The sequence below is a fragment of the Camelus bactrianus genome, chromosome 15 (genome assembly GCF_048773025.1).
Source record: "Camelus bactrianus isolate YW-2024 breed Bactrian camel chromosome 15, ASM4877302v1, whole genome shotgun sequence".
Taxonomy (NCBI): Eukaryota; Metazoa; Chordata; class Mammalia; order Artiodactyla; family Camelidae; genus Camelus; species Camelus bactrianus.
The window spans coordinates 35,198,413-35,217,430 of NC_133553.1; the positions used below are offsets into that span (position 1 = coordinate 35,198,413).

The 19,018-nt window shown below is 46.3% G+C and overlaps 1 protein-coding gene across 2 annotated transcripts in view; it reads right to left on the bottom strand.

Annotated features, from left to right (window-relative positions):
- XDH (xanthine dehydrogenase) overlaps window positions 1-19,018 on the bottom strand; it is a 57,938-nt gene that overhangs the window by 19,704 nt on the left and 19,216 nt on the right. For both annotated transcript variants that reach the window (XM_010948587.3, XM_045511762.2), the window contains exons 9-21: window positions 18,825-18,966; window positions 16,587-16,679; window positions 15,834-15,985; window positions 14,516-14,609; window positions 13,068-13,177; window positions 10,775-10,959; window positions 9,244-9,418; window positions 7,733-7,816; window positions 5,960-6,129; window positions 4,444-4,567; window positions 1,951-2,070; window positions 1,382-1,478; window positions 358-482 (exon numbers count right to left, since the gene is read on the bottom strand). In XM_010948587.3, the coding sequence (XP_010946889.1) occupies window positions 358-482; window positions 1,382-1,478; window positions 1,951-2,070; window positions 4,444-4,567; window positions 5,960-6,129; window positions 7,733-7,816; window positions 9,244-9,418; window positions 10,775-10,959; window positions 13,068-13,177; window positions 14,516-14,609; window positions 15,834-15,985; window positions 16,587-16,679; window positions 18,825-18,966 (1,671 nt within the window). The remainder of the gene's footprint in view (window positions 1-357; window positions 483-1,381; window positions 1,479-1,950; window positions 2,071-4,443; window positions 4,568-5,959; window positions 6,130-7,732; window positions 7,817-9,243; window positions 9,419-10,774; window positions 10,960-13,067; window positions 13,178-14,515; window positions 14,610-15,833; window positions 15,986-16,586; window positions 16,680-18,824; window positions 18,967-19,018) is intronic.

Genomic DNA, 19,018 nt, shown 5'->3' on the forward strand with positions numbered 1-19,018 from the left:
ACAGGGACATGGGGAATATGTGAGCTACTGCAGATAATTTAGTGGTCCCTGTGGCTATCACTTAGTACAACCCCTTCATTTAACAGATGAGGAAACTGAGGCTGGATATGATTTGACCCGAGCAATATGGCACTGGAATGATAAAAGCTGAACTTTTCTAGGCTCTATACACGTATTAAAGTTCACTTAATCATTACAGCATCCCTGCCAGGCCCCATTTTACAGATGAGAATGGTTACATAACAAGCTCGGTGACACCAGCTTTTTGGTCACCGAGCCTGGCTCCTCAAATCCTCTCCTGAGCCAGCCTAGACCTCCCTCTTCCCAGGCCTCTGGGCCGACTCACAGGACACCTACCTGGGCCTTCATGGCGTTCTGTGTAGACACAAAGAGCTCCATCTCCCCTGCCTCACCTTTCGGGACAGCAACGGTGCAGTGAGTCTCCAGGTAGAAGTGCTCTTGGCCACCGATGTACAACTCACCTGGGGAAGAAACAAGACTTCCCATATAGTCAGCCCAACGCTGCAGAGGCAGTGAGTTTCCTTAAGGAGAGAATGTATTCATCCAGGGCCCTGGGCAGGAGCCAACTGTTCACAGGTAAACTTTCAGTTGCCCAACTCGTGTAGGAAAGGGTCTCAAAGTCATAGCCATCTAGGAGCTGAACCCGCAACCCCAACAAAGAAACCAGAACGACACTGAAATGCATCAGGTGTGAAGGTCCCTTCTCACTGCAGCCAGTGGAAATCAAAGATTTTTAAACTATCATTATAAAATTTGGGAAAAAGTAAAAAAAGATTAACAGATGCAATTGAGAAGCTGAAAATAAATAGCATCTTCCAGAGCTCAGGCTATCAGGTCAGTTGGAGTGGTGGCTTACTAGTAACTTAGCAAGGCACAAAAGCCAATATAGAAAACAGTCCCCAAAGGGGGCTGATTGGCAGCCTTGCCCTGGGGTGAGAGCTCTGGACCTAATCTCACAGCGGGGGAGGAAGAAGGGGAGGAGAGGAGAGGGCACTAGCTGAAGGTGGGTGAGGACTGCCTCGAGGCAGATGAGGAGGACTGGGAGTCTGTCTAGCTGGAGGCCTGGCAGACCCAAGGCTGATCAGGCGTCTGTGACCCTTATCTTCCCTAGATGGTCTTCCAAATCCAACACACTATGATCTCTCCAGACTCACTTAGGTGTGTCCAGTCTAGAGAGAGGAGAGTGGAGATTAAGATGCTGAAGCTTTTCTCATCCACTTGTCTAGTATTTTGTTACAAACTTCAGAGAGACTCCTTTGTTAGGAAATCACTCCCCTGCTCCAGGGCCAAGGTACAGCTGCTAGATTTAACTCATAAACTAGGGCCATGCCACCCCTACTGCTGCCTGGTGCAGCTGTACCTGAAACAACGTTATCCGCTTCCGAAAACCCCTTCTTGAGGTCTCCTTTCTCGATCTTCAACTCAGATCCATAAAAGGAGTTGTTTTTTATAGCATCCTGAAGATTAAAAAGAAGCTTCAGTGCCTTGGCTTTCAAGGGGTGGAAGGTGGTTTCTGACTGGGGAAGGAAGCTCTTGGAATTGTAACCTCTCTCTCCCTGCATAAATCACACAGGCATCTCCATCAGTTTCTTATATAGACTTGAAGTAAGTTCAATTGTAGCCCAGGGTGTCCTATTTCTCCATTCCCTCTGATACAAAGGGACAACCCTGGATCTTGAGGAAAAGCAAAGAATCCCTCACAGTTGGAATTGTCATTGGGAAGGAAGAAGTTGGCTTGGCCATTAGTGGACTGAGTCTAGGATCATGATGAAGAAGGACCCATGGGACCACACAATCACAGGGCTGGAGGAGACTTAAAACCTACCTAGTCCCACCTGTTGCTTGAATCTCCACTAGAGGCTCCTAATAAAGGTGCCTCCAGGGACAGGTAGCTCACCCCTCTCCACAGGCAGCCCATTCCCCAGTTACCTCAATCGTGATAATGACTGGAAGATCTTCATAGGAGACTTTAACCCCATGGGCAGCTCTCTGTGCATGTTCTGGGGTGTCAGCAACCACAGCGCCAACGACATGCCCAACACAAGTGACCTGGGAGCAGAGCCAGACTGTTCAAGAACATAACACACTCCTCATGAAGCAAGTTATTTTGGACTGCTCAAAAAAGCAAGGGAAGTCCCTGACAATTTTTTTGGAATGTCCTGGAGACTTTTCATTTTCTTATCCTATTTGAGGTTTTGTGCTTCTTCATAAGTGTTTAGAATCAGCAGAACTGAAATAGGATAACTAGTATCAGGATGACAAACTTGCTTCATCTCAAGGGCTGATTCTGATGATTTAGTACTGGCACCCTATTGAGAAGCTGCCCAGGATAAAATGTGGTGATTGATTAGCAATGTCTGTCATGAGGAGCAAAATGGAAGGTATGGCACCATGAGGTGTAGCTGTCAACTCAGACTTACCCCAACACCCTCATCCTTCATATGAAGAGATGGAGACCAGGACAGCAAGATCACAATTGGCTTGTTACTAGGCCATGACTAAATCTTAGGCCCTGATTCCCAGTTTTATTTTCTTTCTATCACCCCACTCTCTTTTATCTCCTGTTTCTCAAATTTATACTAGAAGCTTCTCAAAGGCAGCAATCATGTCTTATATTTCATCTAGATGCTTCAAAGCAGTAGTTCCTAATTGCTGGTGCTCATACTTAATGACCCATAAACCAAATTTTTCATTGTTAGATTTGTAAAATAATTAATGATTATTGTTTTCTTTTCATTTAGTAAATTCCATTCCTATAAAAACTTAGTTGATTTCTTTCAGGAATAATTTTTTCCAACATCTCCACAAAAATAAACCAAAAACACATCACTTTGGAATATGAGATTTCTGATATCCAATAAGAACCAATACTTAACATGTCTGTCTCTGATAATTACCTCTTTTTTATTGAAGTATAATTGGTTTACAGTCTTGTATTAATTTCTGATATATAGCATAGTGATTCAGTTTTTTTATACATATATATATATATGTGTATATACCTTTTTATATTCTTTTGCATTATAGGCTATTACAAGGTATTGAATATAGTTCCCTGTGCTACACAGTAGGATTTTGGCATTTATCTATTTTATATATAATAATTAGTATCTGCAAATCCCAAACTCCCATTTTATCCCTCCAGCCTCTCCTTTCCCCATGGTAACCATACATTTGTTTTTTATGTCTGTGAGCCTGTTTCTGTTTTGTAAATAAGTTCATTTGTGTCATTTTTTTTTAGATTCCACATATAAGTGATATCAAATGGTATTTTTCTTTCTCTTTCTGGCTTACTTCACTTGGTATGACTCTCCAGGTCCATCCATGTTGCTGTAAATGGTATTATGTTATTATTTTTTATGGCTGAGTAGTATTCCATTGTATGTATATACTACATCTTCCTCATCTATTCATCTGTCAATGGACATTTAGGTTGTTTTCATGTCTTGGCTATTGTACATAGTGCTGCTATGAACATTACAGTGCATGTATCTTTTTGAATTAGAGTTTCCTTTGGATATATGCCCAGGAGTGGGATTGCTGGATCATATGGTAAGTCTATTTCTAATTTTTTAAGGAATCTCCATTCTGTTTTCCATAATCTGGTAAGTTATTGGCACAGTGACTGTTGAACTGGTCTGATTCTCACTAACCATAATGCTAATAATGGTCTTAGAGGCTCTTGAAGTTTGTAAAGCAATTTGTCTTCTATCAGATACTCTCCTTTTGGAGTCCTCGTCTCAGGGTTACAGTTTCTCATTCTCTCCTTCACTTGTATGTCAATAAGGTGAATTTGTACTTCAGCAACACCTACCCACCTCCAATTTGCACCATGTGATCTGTATTGGAATTTTAAAATGACTGACAACTATCCTTAAGTATATGGATTTTTATAGCAGCTGTGTTGAATGTTTGGAATTCTTTTTTGGCAGAACTCCCTATACGATTGCAATTAATATAGATGAACTTTCATGTAAGTGAATTATCAATATACATAGTGGTGATATTGTAATTATAATTTCTATTCTGGTTAGTTTCTTTAATGCATTTTTACTTTTTTTTTAACTTTCTTTTAATAAAGAAGCTTAATATTGTACCCTTAAGAATCTGACTGTTAAAATACAATCACTAGGCTTTTTTTAATGCGACTTTGGCATGGAGTCATCCTACTATGTATTATACTATGGACAAGCAGCAGCCATCAATTAAATATGTAAATAAACACTAAGCAAAAAGTAAAAGTGCTATCAGGTATATTCTGTTCCTTTACTGATTGTCCAAATACTGGCTAATTGGATGATGCCCACAATGTGTGCAAATGCATAATTTTTTCAAGATTAGAGATTTGGAGGGATGAACACAAATTAAAACTTAAATACTCATTCCACTAACTTCATATTTAAAAAAAAATCCAAGACATACCTTATCCTTCGCAAAGACTGTTTCATCATTAAAAAGTCCAGTTTTGTTACTCCCAGGAATATCATCAGCGGAGAGAAAGCAAACAAACCCTGGCACCTTCTGAGCTTCTGAAATATCTATGGACCTGCAGGAGTGAGCGGTGTGAGGAGCCAGGGAGGGAAACTGAAGCAGAAGACCTGTCGCCTGACAAAATGCTGGACTACACTGCACTTCCACCTTATGTATCAATAATTTTCCCAGAAGATTGAATAATAGAGATTTCTGAAATATCTTCAGCTGTGTCTGTATATCTTATAAATCTTGCTCCTTGCAGTTCCCCACCCAGTACCATCCATCCCTTCATAGGAAGAACAGATACCATCATCTAGAACAGGGATCTATGCCCTCAAGGGCCTGCTGATAGAATCCAAGGATCCATGAACTTACATGGAAGAAAATTTTCATCTTCAAAAAAACAAAAAAGGTCCATCACCCAATTGGATAACACTGTCTTCTTTTTGACAGTTTTTCCTCCACCCTAATTCTTCCCTTTTCTACCTCCTATCCTATCCTGCAAATGTTGATTAAATGCTTACCATATGGAGGCCACTGTGCTGAGTGCTGCAGGTGATATAAGATGAATAGGACAGGTCTGCCCCCATGGTCCTTGTATAATGCCCTGCTCTGGTCTCCAAGTACAAGTATCCAAATCACACGAGTGGCATTTACTCTGGAGAGCTCCAACCAAGCCCACATCACAGCTAATACCCAACCAGGATCAGCACATTAGGGCCCTTGCTGTACCACCCAGATTCCTCATCTAGAACATGAGAATAATAATAAGACCTGCCTACATGATTACGATGAGGAATAAATTAGCCAATACATGTAAAATGCTTCAAACCAGGCTGCAGCAAATATTAAGTGTGATATGAGTCTTATATAGTAACAATCATATAATAATACATTATTATTATTACTATTATTATTATAGAGGTGATAATTCTTGCCATTTGGGCTCTCAAAATTCAATAAATATACATGTGACTATTCTCTGTTGGGTCTTTCATGGACACTATTGCTGATTCTCAAAAAATAGCCAATTACATATGGGAAAAAATGAGAGCTTAAGCACACAGGCCAAGGTCACAGTTGCTAAGCACAGTCACAGGGATTCAATGCCAAGTCTGTCACACTCTAAGGCCTCATTCTTCCCTTGAGTGCTGACTCAAGTTCTTCTGAAGATCTGCATTGAAGTTTAGCCCAATATCCACAGTGCAGATCTAAGAAAGGCCTTTTAGCAGCTCCCCCTTGCTTTGTGGGCCAAGTGGAATGTCCCTATTCAGTACTCTAAGGCCTTCCTGATCTGGGCCCTGCCTACCTCTCCAATATCATCCCCCCTGCCCTCCCAGGCACCAGTGAGCCCCTAAGTCTCCTGCTCCTCTCCAGACTGCTTTCAAGATGAGTTCCCACATTCCTCTGTGCCTGGCAGGGTGCTCCTGGTGCCCTTCTCCCTGAGTGTCTTTACTGCACTCACTTGATCTTGGCGTGGGCCTGGGTGCTGGTGACCAGCCGGAGAAACAGCTCATTCTCATAGCAAGGGATGTCGTCACAGTACACGGCCTCCCCAGAGGCCTGCATGGCTGCGGCCAGATGGGGCAGGGGCCGGCCCACCATGTCCTCCTCAGACTGACCCTTGGGCACCTCCTGGAACAACATGGTCACCAGTCAGGCTGAGCTGCAGAGGACACTACAGGCCCAGGGAAACCATGGAGAGCTTCAGGCCAAGTGAATGTGAGGAGTGAGAATGGAGGAGGCAGTGGGGGCACAGGACAAAGGAAGCAGAAAGGCAGGTAAGAAGTCATTGAGAAGAGTGGTCACAGAATCACTATACAATCATCCACAGGTATCCACAGGGATTGGTTCCAGGATCCCACTTCCATGGGTACCAAATTCCGTGGATGCTCAAGTCCCTTATATAAAATGGTGTAGTGCAGTCAGCCCTCTATACCCACGGATTTCACATCCACAGATATAGAGGGCTGACTGTATATCGGACAAATGAAAAAGGAACCTACATGTCCATTCGGTGAGGATTGGGTAAATAAACTATGCTATGCTCATGCTATGGAATAGCATACAACTGTTAAAACATACTTTTGAAGAACTTTAATTAGAAGGAAAGAAGGCTCATGGTACGTGTAAAAACAGGACATACAACATTGTGCATGTGTATATATAATATTTCAAATTCCGTAGAAAAAATATGTTATAAATACAGTAGAAACTTGTCTATATATGGATAGGAAAAAAATGGAAGGAAGTAAATAAACGTAATGATGTTCTCTTAGAGGTGGGATTTGGGATGATTTTTATTTTCTTCTTTATACTTTTTTATATTTCTCAAAATGTTCTAAAATGTATTCAGTTTATAATAAAATGCTGTTTTATGTGTTTTTTTCAAAGTAATAATAATGATGGTTAGTATTTATTGAGTGTTTACTGTATGCCAGGAACCATTTAAGCTATTTACTTTTACTAACCCATGCTGTAAAACAGGGGCCGTAAGTACCCATACTTGCATCTGGGCATAATTAACTTACCCAAGACACACAGAAAGGAAGTAACTTGTCCAAGGTTACATTGTCATATAATGGCAGAGGTTAGATTCACGTCCTGGTCATTAGGCCCAGGGTTCATGCTTTGGACCATTACACTCTAGAGCAAGGGTCTACAGATTGTGGACCATGGGCCAAACCTGGCCCATTCCCTGTTTTTATAAATAAAGTTTTATTGGTACATAGCCCCACGCATTCATTTGTGTATTGCCTCTGGCCCCTTTTGTGCTATAATGATATAGCTGAGAAATAGCAGCAGAGACTACATGGCCCAGAAAATCCAAAATGTTTATAGGAAAAGCTAACACTTTACCTAAGTACTCTCAAAAAGTTCCTGTTGATAGAAATTTGTTTTGTTTTGTTTTGTTTACATGTTCAAGAGAACTCCTGGTTTTACACATCATCAGTCCCACAGAGGAACCAGAAAAGACAAAATGGAAAAAAAAAAAAGTTTTTTTCTTTAAGAAGGAGGTGAAGATGAGAGTAATCCAAAGAGAGAAATTTAGGTGAGCCAGTGAGGAAATAGTTTCATCGGCATTAACATAATTCCCATTTTCTTCAGATATGTATGCACAACAGTAAGGAGCTTTAAGCACCCACATACAATGTGAGATGGTCATCACCAATGATCAGCATCATCTGAGGTGTCCTGTGAGGGTCCCTGATCCTAGATGTATACTGTCTATACTCACTTGGAAGAGCTGGACATTGGCAGGAGGGTCTTTATGAAAGAGTAAGGTGGCGCTGGCATAGGTGGGGTCCAGTTTACCACACGTCTGTGGAGACAAGATAACAGGTGATCAGGACTGTTTCTATCACTGATCCCATCCTTGATGGTCCCCCAGTAGTAACAACTTTCTCATCTCCTTGTTTACACTCCTTCCAGTACTGGCTGGATCAAACTCGACATCCAAATGTGGGCTCTGGCAGTGTCTCTTCCACCACCTCCACACCCTGTGTAACAAATGATTCCTACTTCCTCCGACACTCCGAACCAAGGTTTCCCTCCTTCCTGCATGTACGCATGCTGCGCTCTCCGTTAGGAATATCCTCCTCCCCCAGCCTTCCTGGAAGAGTCGTCCTTTTTCTCCTCAGTTCTGTGGGACATATTTAATGATTTGGGATATGTTTACAATATAATCTCAACAGAATTAAGGGGGACGTGAAACTCTCTATGTAACATGACCCAAAATCTGTTTAGAAAATGTTATATCCAGATCAAAAGATAGGGAGATGATAGGTAGACAGACAGACGGATGGAAGGACAGATAGAAGAGAGAGTGAGATGGAGCAGACAAACAGGATGACAGCTGGGCAAATAAGTGTAGAAAAAAGATAAGAGGAATAAGCAAAAACATCAGCAGTGGTTTTCTCTAGGATCTGAGAGTAATTTTAATTTTTTCTCTATACATTTCTGTATTTCTAAAGTTTTCCACAAGTTTGTTACTTATATAAGCTGAGAGAGTATCAAGTATTACGAATGTTTTCAAAAGAGGGGCCTCACTCTGCTGTCCCCACAGCTATGAAGCCTTCTCTCCTTTGTGGTCCCTGCCCCCATACTTCATCTTCTCAGTTGTCACATCAGACTGGCCTTTACTGACCCCATTCTCTCCCACACTAGGCTACCCCCCTCCACCCAATGCCTAGTGCAATCTTACATTGTAAAAGGTGCAAAATAAATGTTTGCTAGTGAACCAATCTCCAGAGCTGGACTCCACCTCAGCCAGCAGTCTCTCCTGAATGCACATCCTTACAATGACCACATCCCCCCAGCTGTAGCAGCCCCACCTTATATTTTCATCACACTGCATTCCAATTCTAACTGCACAACCACAGTTATATCAGCTACACAGCTGGAAGGGTCATCTGGTCTACCCGCCCCCCCCCCCAAGTTTACAGCTGAGACTTACGAAGAGTTGTGATCTATTCAAGTTCTCATCTGAGGTAATGAAACAACCAGGACAAGAACCCACATCTCCAGCCCTCAGCACAGTGCTCTGCCTCTCAGCCACCCAGTTATCTCCCATCTCTATGTGGCTCCCTAGGCTGTGTCCCTGCTCCCTGCTCCTCTGCCCTTAGACGTCCAGAGGAGAGGAGCATTTACCACCTGGTCCACCACACTCTCCCACTCAGGCCAGCTTCCCAGATTCCTAAACACAAGTGCTTCAGGGAGTCTCTGCCTCACCCAGGCCCCCATACTCACATCATCCAAGTCCTCTTTGCCCAGATTCTGAAGCACTGTCAGGTAGAACTTGAAGAAGAAGCTGAGAGTGAGGGTGCGCCGGAACTCAACCATGCCACCTGGGGCATCTGGGGACAAGGACATCTCCTCTGCCAGGCCTGTACACACATCCTGCAGCAACTTCTCATTCCAGAACCTGCCAGAGAGCAGGCCATGGAAGAGTGCTCCCATCCAGCTCCCAGAATCACCTGTGTCCAGTGGTTTGCACAGGGCCTTGGAGTCACATGAACCTCGGTTCAAAATTTGGCTCTAATACTTATATATGAGACTTTAGGCAAGTTACTTAACCTCCTTGAGCCTCTGTATCCTCAACTTTAAAAATAGATACAATTTTTTAGAAGGCCACAAAAATAATAACAGCTAAATCTGTTGAGTTCTTAAAATGTACTAGGCAATGTCCCAAGTGCTTTATATAAAACATCACTTTTAATTTAAATTAGAAGTTATAGCATGGGGAAATTTATACTCCTTTTACCAATGAGAAAGCTGAGGCATGGGAAGATGAAGTGACTTGACTTATACGACCCATCTGGGAACTGCTGGAGCCAGGGATTGGAACCAAGGAGCCAAACTCCAAAGCTAAACTTGATCCATGTGGTTATTGCAAGGATTTCATTGGATGCTGCCAGAAAAGTGCCTGGTACCACTGTCGCCATAAAATGGCCATAGTAGTAACATACCAGCAGGAACAGCAATAGTGGCAGCAGCAGCAACAACAACACTAGTAGTAGGAGTACTAGCAGCGACAGAAGCAGTAACAGTGGTGGTCGTGGAAGCTACAGTAATTGTAGAAGCAGAAGTCGTAAAGCAGTGGGAGAAGCACCAGGAATAACGGTAGGAACAGCAGCCCCAGCAGCACTGTTAGTGGCAGCAGCAGCAGCGGTGGTGCAGTCAGGAGCAACGGGCAGCAGCAGCACTAGGTGCACTGGTAGCAGTGGTGGCCGCGGTAACAGTAGCAACAGCAGCAACAGTAATAGCATTCATAACAGCAGCGGTAACAGCAGCGCGGCGGCAACACCCGTGGCAGGAACGCCAGGAACAGCAGCAGTAATAGCATTGGTAGTAGGAGAGAGAGCGCTCGTAGTAGCAACTGTAACAGTAGCCGGAGCCACAACAGTAACATTAGTCAAAGTCGTGGCAGCAGTAGGGACAGCAGTGGCGGCAACAGCGGAACAGTAGTGACAGCAGCAGAAATAACGAGCAGCAGTAGCTTCAGCGGTAGCAGCCACAGCAGCGGTAGCAGTAGTAACAGGAGTTGTAGCTGCAGCAGGAAGCAGTAACAGCATTAGTAGGAGCAGCAGTAGCCATGCCAGTAGTAGCACGGCAGCCAATGCTGCCAGCGGTAATGCTGCGAGTGGCAGCAGTAGTCAGCCACACCAGTACAGGAGCAGCCATGGCAGCAGCAGCAGCAGTGATGGTAACACTCTTAGAGTCACAGTGGTAATGTTGGCGGCGGCAGCAGCAGCAATTTCCTTTTGCCGTCAGCTCTTACTTTGACAGCTGCTTCCGCGTGGTCTTGAGGGCTGAGATGGTTCTGTCCGCCATTCCACCGTAGCAAAGGGCCAGCTCCTTTACTTGTGTGGTTCCAGGCTGGAACAGGACTCTCATGCCACAGGTCACCTTGGCTATGTCATCTTCTCTCCGAGAGGCCTGCTTGAATGCTGAGAAAAACTCACCCTAAAAATAACAGAAAAGTACCAGTTTCCCACCTGGTTTTGCAAGGGCTGTACACAGAGGGCCTGAAGCAGGGATACGGGTGAGGTGAGGAGGTCAGACCATCACAGAGCAGCAAGGAGCTGGTGACAAGGATCAAAGATCGAGGCCTAACTACCGCCTTTCCAGAAGTTCCAGATAACATTCCCAGAAGCTGGGAACAGGCCAAGATTTCCCCGTCAGCCAGGAAAATGTAAAGTCAGAGACACAGGAGAACTGGGTGCTCTCAGCCCAACAGCTGGAGGAGGAAAGGTGCCTCCATGAAGGCTCCTCAGAGCCCTACTCGGCCCCCTACGTCTTCCCCATTCTGGTGCCCAGTGTCGTAGTCCACCTGGCCTCCCCCAGGGCTGTGCTGAAGCCTGTGTTGGCCTGACCGCCTCTCAAGCAGAGACATTGAGATGCCAAAGGGTGTTTGAAACACAGCTTCAGCTTTCGGCCTCCACAGATGCTCTCCCTGACTTGTCTCTCTCACCTGACTACAGTTAGAAATCTTGTTTCCTGAAAGAAAGACTTGCTGTATGAGGCAATAGCTGCCTTTGTGCTTTGAACATACAATTCCTCTGGGTTTAAGCCAGGCTCTGTCTCTGGGGACAGGAGAATGTGAGTTGCTTTCCAGGTAAGATCCTTCTGTGTCAGGTTCTGCTTTGAGGTTTGAACTTCTCCTGGAACCACAAGTTCTGATTAACTTCCAAGGTGGGAAGTTTAAGGAAAGGTTTATTGCAGAAACAAGGAGCCCCATTGTTGAAGTCCAAAATGGCCTTGGGCTTTTGTTGAAGAAGCCATAGAGACCCCGTCTGATGGTAAAGCTCGTCCAGATTCCCAGTGTCTAACATGGTCCCAGGGCAACGAGCCCAGAACTTGAACTCAGTTCTGGAATAGAGGTTCCAGCTGCTGCCTTCCGGACTGTGCCAGTCCATGGTGATAATTTACCCCGGGGTTCATGCAATGTCATCATCAGGTCATCAGCTGTTCTTTCTTGAGAAAACCTTCCTAATTCTGGGTATTAAAATCTCCTCCCATTTATGAAATGTTTTTTGTTAATGCCCCACCTGGCAAGATAAAAACTGGGCAGTGCTATGCCCATTTCCTCCTCCTTTCCCCACCTTCTAATTTTAAAAAATTACTGATTGGTGAAATACAAAAACTCTGGGAATCACTATTCAAAATTGTTTATAAGGATAAGCTGGAAAATCATTAAGACACGACCTCAGGGACAAAACTGCTCTAATTGAATCAGAACTCTTGTTAAGGATGTCAAAGTCAGCAAGGGCAAAACATGTCTTGTAACATCCACTAAAGAACTGCCTACAGTAAGCCCTTAGTGCTCTCCTTTACCGCTGGCTCCTGGACTCTCACAGATCACTTTTCTAAAAGGCCCATTGCAGAAAGTGTGGGACAAAATCACACCAGGTCAAGATGCCACAGGCCCTGGGGAACAAGAGCAAGGCAGCCAGAGGCACCCAGACCTGCCCCAACAAACCAGAACACCTGCTCGTGAAGCAGAAATCCATCTGAGCTAACCTGGGGTGAGGTCCATGAAAAAAAAACACCTCGCCAAGCCCAAGGTCAGCATGTGAGGACCCGACTCACAGGTAGCTTCTCCACTCAGCATGCAAACCCCACACTTCATCATATGAAACCTAGGACAGGGACAGCTGGATGTATTCCTGGAACTGTGTTGCTAGCTACCAGCTGGTAGTCTCCACCAGCTCCCAGACATCTGTCAGGAACCATTTGAATTATTTCTTTTCAGTCCTCTCAGTAACCTGCACAGTCAGTAACATTTATTGGATCCATTTTACAGAGGAAATTGGGAATCAGAAAGTCAAATGACTCACTCAGGATCACACATCTACCTGTCTGGTTTCCTAGTCTATGCCCTGTGCCTCCTACCCTGAAACTCCTCATTGTCCAGAGAGGAATATGGTTGGCTAAAGGCAAGGTTCAGAGACAAGAACATCAATGTTAAAGCTGAGAGATGCTAAGTTTGGTCCCTGCGGCAAATTCTGGTCTCCCTGTCTGGAGCGTGGCAGGAGTAGGAGTGATTCAAGATGCTTCAGACAGCATCTTACCTTCCTGCTATAGGGGATCTCAATGGAAAGCAGTATCTCCTCTGGACCTAGGAGGGTCTTTCTGTAGCCGTGGAAGAAGGTGTGATCCATTGGAATCGTTCTCCTGGTGCCTGTCCAGAGGCAAGAAAAAGAGGGACCAATGTGAGGAAGCATAAAACAGCTCACCAGCCAAACTCTCCATCCTGGTGTCTGATGCCCACAGGCAGAGGGAGTGGCTAGCACAATGGGGACCAAGGTGCTCCATCTGAAATCCTTAAGCAACAGTGTGCTGCTGACTGTTTAACTATCAGTTCTTTGAGAAAAAACCCTGATTCATTTTCTGTGGTATAAATACTCCTACCACAGCCAATGTCAAGTTGTCAGAGCTACATCACTAAATATGAAGTTAGAAAGAGGGTGGCAAAGAGTTGACACAGCAGACCTGCTATCCTCTAAAAGGCCTGCTAACAAGGTTGGCTGTTGGCTGTCCTCTGGGAATTTGGATTTCAGGAGCGCTCCCACCATTCCCTGATAAGAATGGCTCACTGTGCCTAATGTGTTTGTACAAATGGTTTATGCTGAACATCTTGCTTTCCTTCTGGGAGTCTGGGCTTCTGGTACGTGCCAGGCAGAGCTTCGCGACTGGTCCCCAGGAAAAGCCCTGGGTGCTGAGTCTCTAATGAGCATCCCTGGTGGACAACCCTTCACATGTGTTGTCACAGCTTGACTTAAGACTGGGGAAACGGAGCATGTCCTGTGTGACTCCACTGGGAGGAGGCTCTGGAAGCCAGTGCCTGGTTTCCTCCAGACTTCGTGCCATGCGTCTTTTACTTTTGCTGATTTTGCTTTGTATCCTCCTGCTGGAATGTCATAGCCATAAGTAGGACTCCATGCTGAGTCCTGTGAGTCCTCCTTGACCTCTTTAGAGTCATCAAACCTGGAGGTGGTCTTGGGGAGCCTCCAACAGGGAAAGATGCACAGGAGCACCCCACTATGTAGCATCTCCACTCCACAAATATAATGAATGGAAAACCACCTCAAGGGCATAGACAATGGTAAAATGAAGTAAAATAATCAGGAAGTGGTGAATTCTGAGTATTCATTACTTTTGTTTTTAATATAATTTATTTCATTGTAAGTTTATATAGTATAATTGTTAATAATGGCCATGTTTAACAAATGCTCAAAGTCCTTGAAAATGCAGCAATCAGCTGTGGTGAGTGGCATGTGTACTCTGGCCCCAGCGCACCACTAAGTAAGGATGACAGGTCCTGCTGTGAATTCTTAGTAAAGTGATGGTCCAGCTCTCCTGGCCCCCAAGCTCTGTGCATCTCCCTTGCAGTTGCCAGAGATCCAAACTTAGGGGAAGCTGCATCAATGAGCCTCGGGCTCTATTTCCCCAGAAAGTGAGACTCCACCCGCTTCCCCCATCAGGCCCTCTTTCCTGACCTCTGCATGAGGCAGCTCACCTCTGGACACGATGGTCAGCTTGGTCCCACTGGCCATGAACACAGGGTTGAGGTCGGAGATGGGGCTGGCGGTGATGATGTTCCCTCCAATGGACTAGGACAAGCAGAGAGTGCGTGAGAGCCTGCCCCGGGAAACTCCTGCTCACACAGCCGGCTCCCGGACACACTGAAGGTGGGGGACACCTACTGAAGGGAGAGCTCTGAGGTCCTCCTACCCCTGCAGACACAGGATCAGCACGGTGAGAACGTGGGCATTTAGGCATGCACAAAACCAACACCTGGGACTGGGTCCCAGCTCTGAAATTTACCCATTGGTAAACAAGGGTCAGCCCTTTTACATTTGTTTGCTTGATTGATTTCACCCAGACTTTTTCTGAAAGGGTTGAGGTGGTTTATCACAGAGGACATAGAGAGTTAGTAAAAGAGAAATGAAAGATAAAGATCAAGGAAAAAGAGGAGGAAGCCTTAAAGATGAACAATTTGTTCTCACTGAGCTTCCTTGGCAAAGAATATAAGGAGTATCAGACACAGGGTTCCCATAATTAGGAAACAGGAAGAAAACCACTTGCTCCAGGAAAAAAAACATCCTTCCTGGCAGCAGATTACATCGGAGCTGGGGGACTCAGTAGAGCTTCCTGGGTTTATGTCTCCTCATCCATACTCGGAAGAGGCAGGTGCGTGGGGTGGGGTGAGGGGATGAGAGGGGCCTGTTTTGCTTTGTTTTTTTGTTCTAATTTAAAACAACAACAAATTGGAATGGAAGGGCCAGCTTTCCTTCTGACACTATCAGTGGTTGTGAGACTCAGCACCAGGTGTGTGAGCCCATTTGCAAACTGGGAATTTGAGGACTGGTCTGAAGGCTGATTGAGAACAGTCAACAGTTGTGCCCCTCCCTTCTCTCAGGGGGTCTATCTCTGGTTCTCCCCCGGACTCTGAAAGGCAGTCCCCTGCCCTGTTTTGGCTTCTCCCTAACTTAGCTCTCATCCACCTGCTGGCAGCCTCAGTCAAGTTCAGGAAGAAGGGACAGGCCTCAGGAGTAAAGACTGAGTCACAGCTGGAGAGCTTCCCAGAATGGCCCGCAGGCCACCTCATCAGAAGCACCTGTGGGGTTTGGTAAACATCTGCTCCCTAGGCTCCATCCCAGACCTGCTGGCAGAATCTCTGAGGATTGGATCCAGGAATCTGCATTTTTAACAAGCACCCCAGGCAATCCTAAGCGCTAAAGTTGGAGGCCCATGGGTTCTGCAGCAGAAGTCAGACCAGCAACCCCTGCATGCAGATGAAAATGCCTATCCTGGGCCCCCAAAGAGGGACTCACAGCCACAGACTTGACTTGCTTCCCGGCAAACCAGCGCAGCTGCTCCAGGACGCCTCTGAACACCTCTACTTTGTGGGCAGGAAGCTTAGCAACTGCATCAAGCAGGGTCTTTTCCACGCAGCTCAAGCGGCAAGCGGCTCCAAAAGAGATACCTGGGAACACATGCTCAGGGTAACAGCTATCCCCATCACAGCTGGGAAAGCCCTTCCACACACAGCCCCTATGAAGCTTCACAGCAACCCAAGGAAGGCTGAACCAGGACTCACATCCTTATATGGATGAAGAAATTAAGGCCCAGAGAGGCCAAGTGACCTGTCCAATGCCATACAACTAATAAAAAGGCCAGGACTCAACCCCAGGCCTGTTGATCCTACAACCAGAATGTTCTTTTCTCTAAATCAGTGGTTCTCAACTCAATAAAGCAGATCTCTGAGGGTGAATCCTGGCATTTTTTAAAAAAGCACCCAAGAACCCCTCCCACATACTCCCAACTGCCATGAGCGATTCTAATGTGTAGCTAGGATTGAGAACAACTGTTGAAAATCTCAAGCCCCTTGCCCACTCGCACCCCTTCACAGATGCTCAGGGGAGGAAGGCAGGGACGGGTGCCTGATTCCCGTGTGCAGGGTGGCTCCAGAAAAGGCAGGAAGCAGTGAGAGCCAGAGGGGAGGCTTTCCCAGTACCCACCACCCACCATGGGACCCACCTCCTGCACCCCAGCCCCTCTGTGGGCTCAGGAGAACCTCCCCTTACCCTCCGGTCCATGCTCCACTGAATTCAGCTCGGGGATCCAGGCTGGGCAGATGATCACAGGAAACAGCTGATTCTTAAACTTCATCTCAATGCCTCGAGAGAAATGAGAAGCCTCAAGTTATAGGTCCCAGTTCATTTGTTTGCCACCACTATACACAGGATGGAGGGCATATTCACAATTGTAACGTACTCTGAGGATGTCTGGGGATTGGGGGTGCAGGGGATGAGACGTGGGATTAAATGCAGTTTCCACACTCTCAGCCTGAAAGCGATGTCTTTCCCTCTCAAAAAAATCCCACCAGCATTCAAACTGGACAAACCTGAATTCATGTGTTTCTGTGTGTGCATGAGTGTATGTGTGTGTTTAATAACAATATCAGAAAACACAGGGCATTAAAATAAGTCAGGAACCCTTCTAAGCACTTCATATATTTTAATTCATTTAACTTTAACAATAACCCTGTGAAATACTGTCATTTCCTCTGTTTATAGATGAAGAAACTGAGGCACAGGGCGGTTGTTTTTTGCCCACATTACACAGCTAGAGTGGGCACATTTCAGCACTGGAGCAATTATTAGAGTTGGGATATAAAAATAATAATAACATGAAAGTCTAACATTCGGACAAAAATGGAAAATTGACTGAAAGAGATAACTTCATATCTGCCTCCCAGCCCCTGATAGCTGTCTGAGTTCTTAAGGTGCATGGCTTGGGGGGACCGCATGCCTGTGTCCAGTTTCTGTCCTTCCAGCAAAAGAAGTTAGAAACCCCTGTGAACAGACGTGCTCTGTTCCTCAGACCCATGAGCACAGCGCCGCTCCCAGCCCCGCCACAGGGCTATAGATGGAAGAGTTAGGAAAGAAACGTCTGCCTTGTCTCCACCTTCTCTCCTGCCGTGCCGTTGAGGGTCTCTGAAGGGTGGCCCGGCTCTGAGGAGTCTGGCCTGTTTGAATATTAGCTCATAGGATAAAGACTACAGATGGAGGCAGTGAATGGCCCATCCTGATAAGGGTCTCTCTACGCCAGCTTTCCCTGACATCAGGGCTGTAGGTGGGTACCCCGTGGGGGTGTGCAGAAGCAGGGAGTGGGAGCAGCTGTGGAGTGGTCTCAAGAAAATATTTCTACCTTGGAGTTTATAATATCTTTGTGAATTCCTTTCCCTTGGAATCTAACTGGGTCCAGACATCGTGTGACTCATGGCAAGGAACATGTCATACATCAAAGGACCGCAAAGATTCTTCCAGCTGGTCATTCTCCGCCTTGACTCATGCTACCTTGGGCCCTCGGGCCATGGCCACGCTGATCAGCATGATCACATCACCTGAGGCACATCTCACAGGCCACTCTGCCATCCCAATGTGTCACACTGCAGAAGGGGACTCTGTACTGCACCTGAGCTCACCAAGGGGCCCAGCTCTGCACTCTGCTAGCATGGACCTGAGTCAGGCCCTCCTGTCTGTGGCTGCAGATCCAACCAGAACCCAGAGCTCAGGGGCTCCTTCCAGAGCCAGAGCCTGGAGACCCCCCACAAGCTAGACTTGGCTGCTTAAAAGCATGTCAAGTCCCCTCAGACCAGGGGTCCTCTGTGGCAGACCTCGGCTGTGCTACGATTCTTCCCTTGGATCCTCAGTTGTTTTGGGGCCCAGCCAAGTGGAAACTGGCCAAGCTGGGTTTAGAAATGGATGGAGATTAGCAGGGACCTGGGCACCTCTGCTCCTGTGTCTTCAAGCACCAGGGCCGAGAGCCATCATCTTGAGTCTCCTCGACTCCTCACATATCGTGGGCCTCATGTCACAGCTGGTGGCACCACAGAGCAGGTGGCCATGGTCACAGGCAACATGAGCACAGCCACAAGTCCCCTGCCTTACCACACCACCCCCAGAAAAAGGGGGACAGGCAAGGGAGTGACATTTATGGAACCCCAGTGTCTGTCAGGCACCAGCCCAGACCTTTGACCTACATGGCCTCCTCCTTCCTCAGGCTGGAAGACACTCAGGGAAGGAGTCTTGTCCAGGTGACCTGGAGACACCAGCTCTCCCGGAGGACCTGGCCCATGGCTGGCTCTCTGAAAGGTTTATGGAGAACAGCCAGCAAGGGTCTCGGTTAGGACTCAGAACAACCATTTGAGGGGGTATTGCTACCTCCACATATGAAATGGGGAAGAGGAGACAGAGGAGGAGAAGTCCATTTTCTGAGGACTCAGCTGCCAGGGCAGAACCGGGCAGACGGGCCCTTACCGATCTCCGTGTTCCCCACCACCAGCTTGGCCTCGGGGTGCTGCGCTTTGAGGTCCAGCAGCTCCTTCAGGGTCGAGGCCTGGATCCAGGTCACACGCTCCCCTTCAAAGCGCAGCTGCTTCTGCGGAATGTCTTTCAGCCTCTGGAAGAGGTCATTTTCTTACTGTGCTGCCTCCGCCTTCCCACTGCCGTTC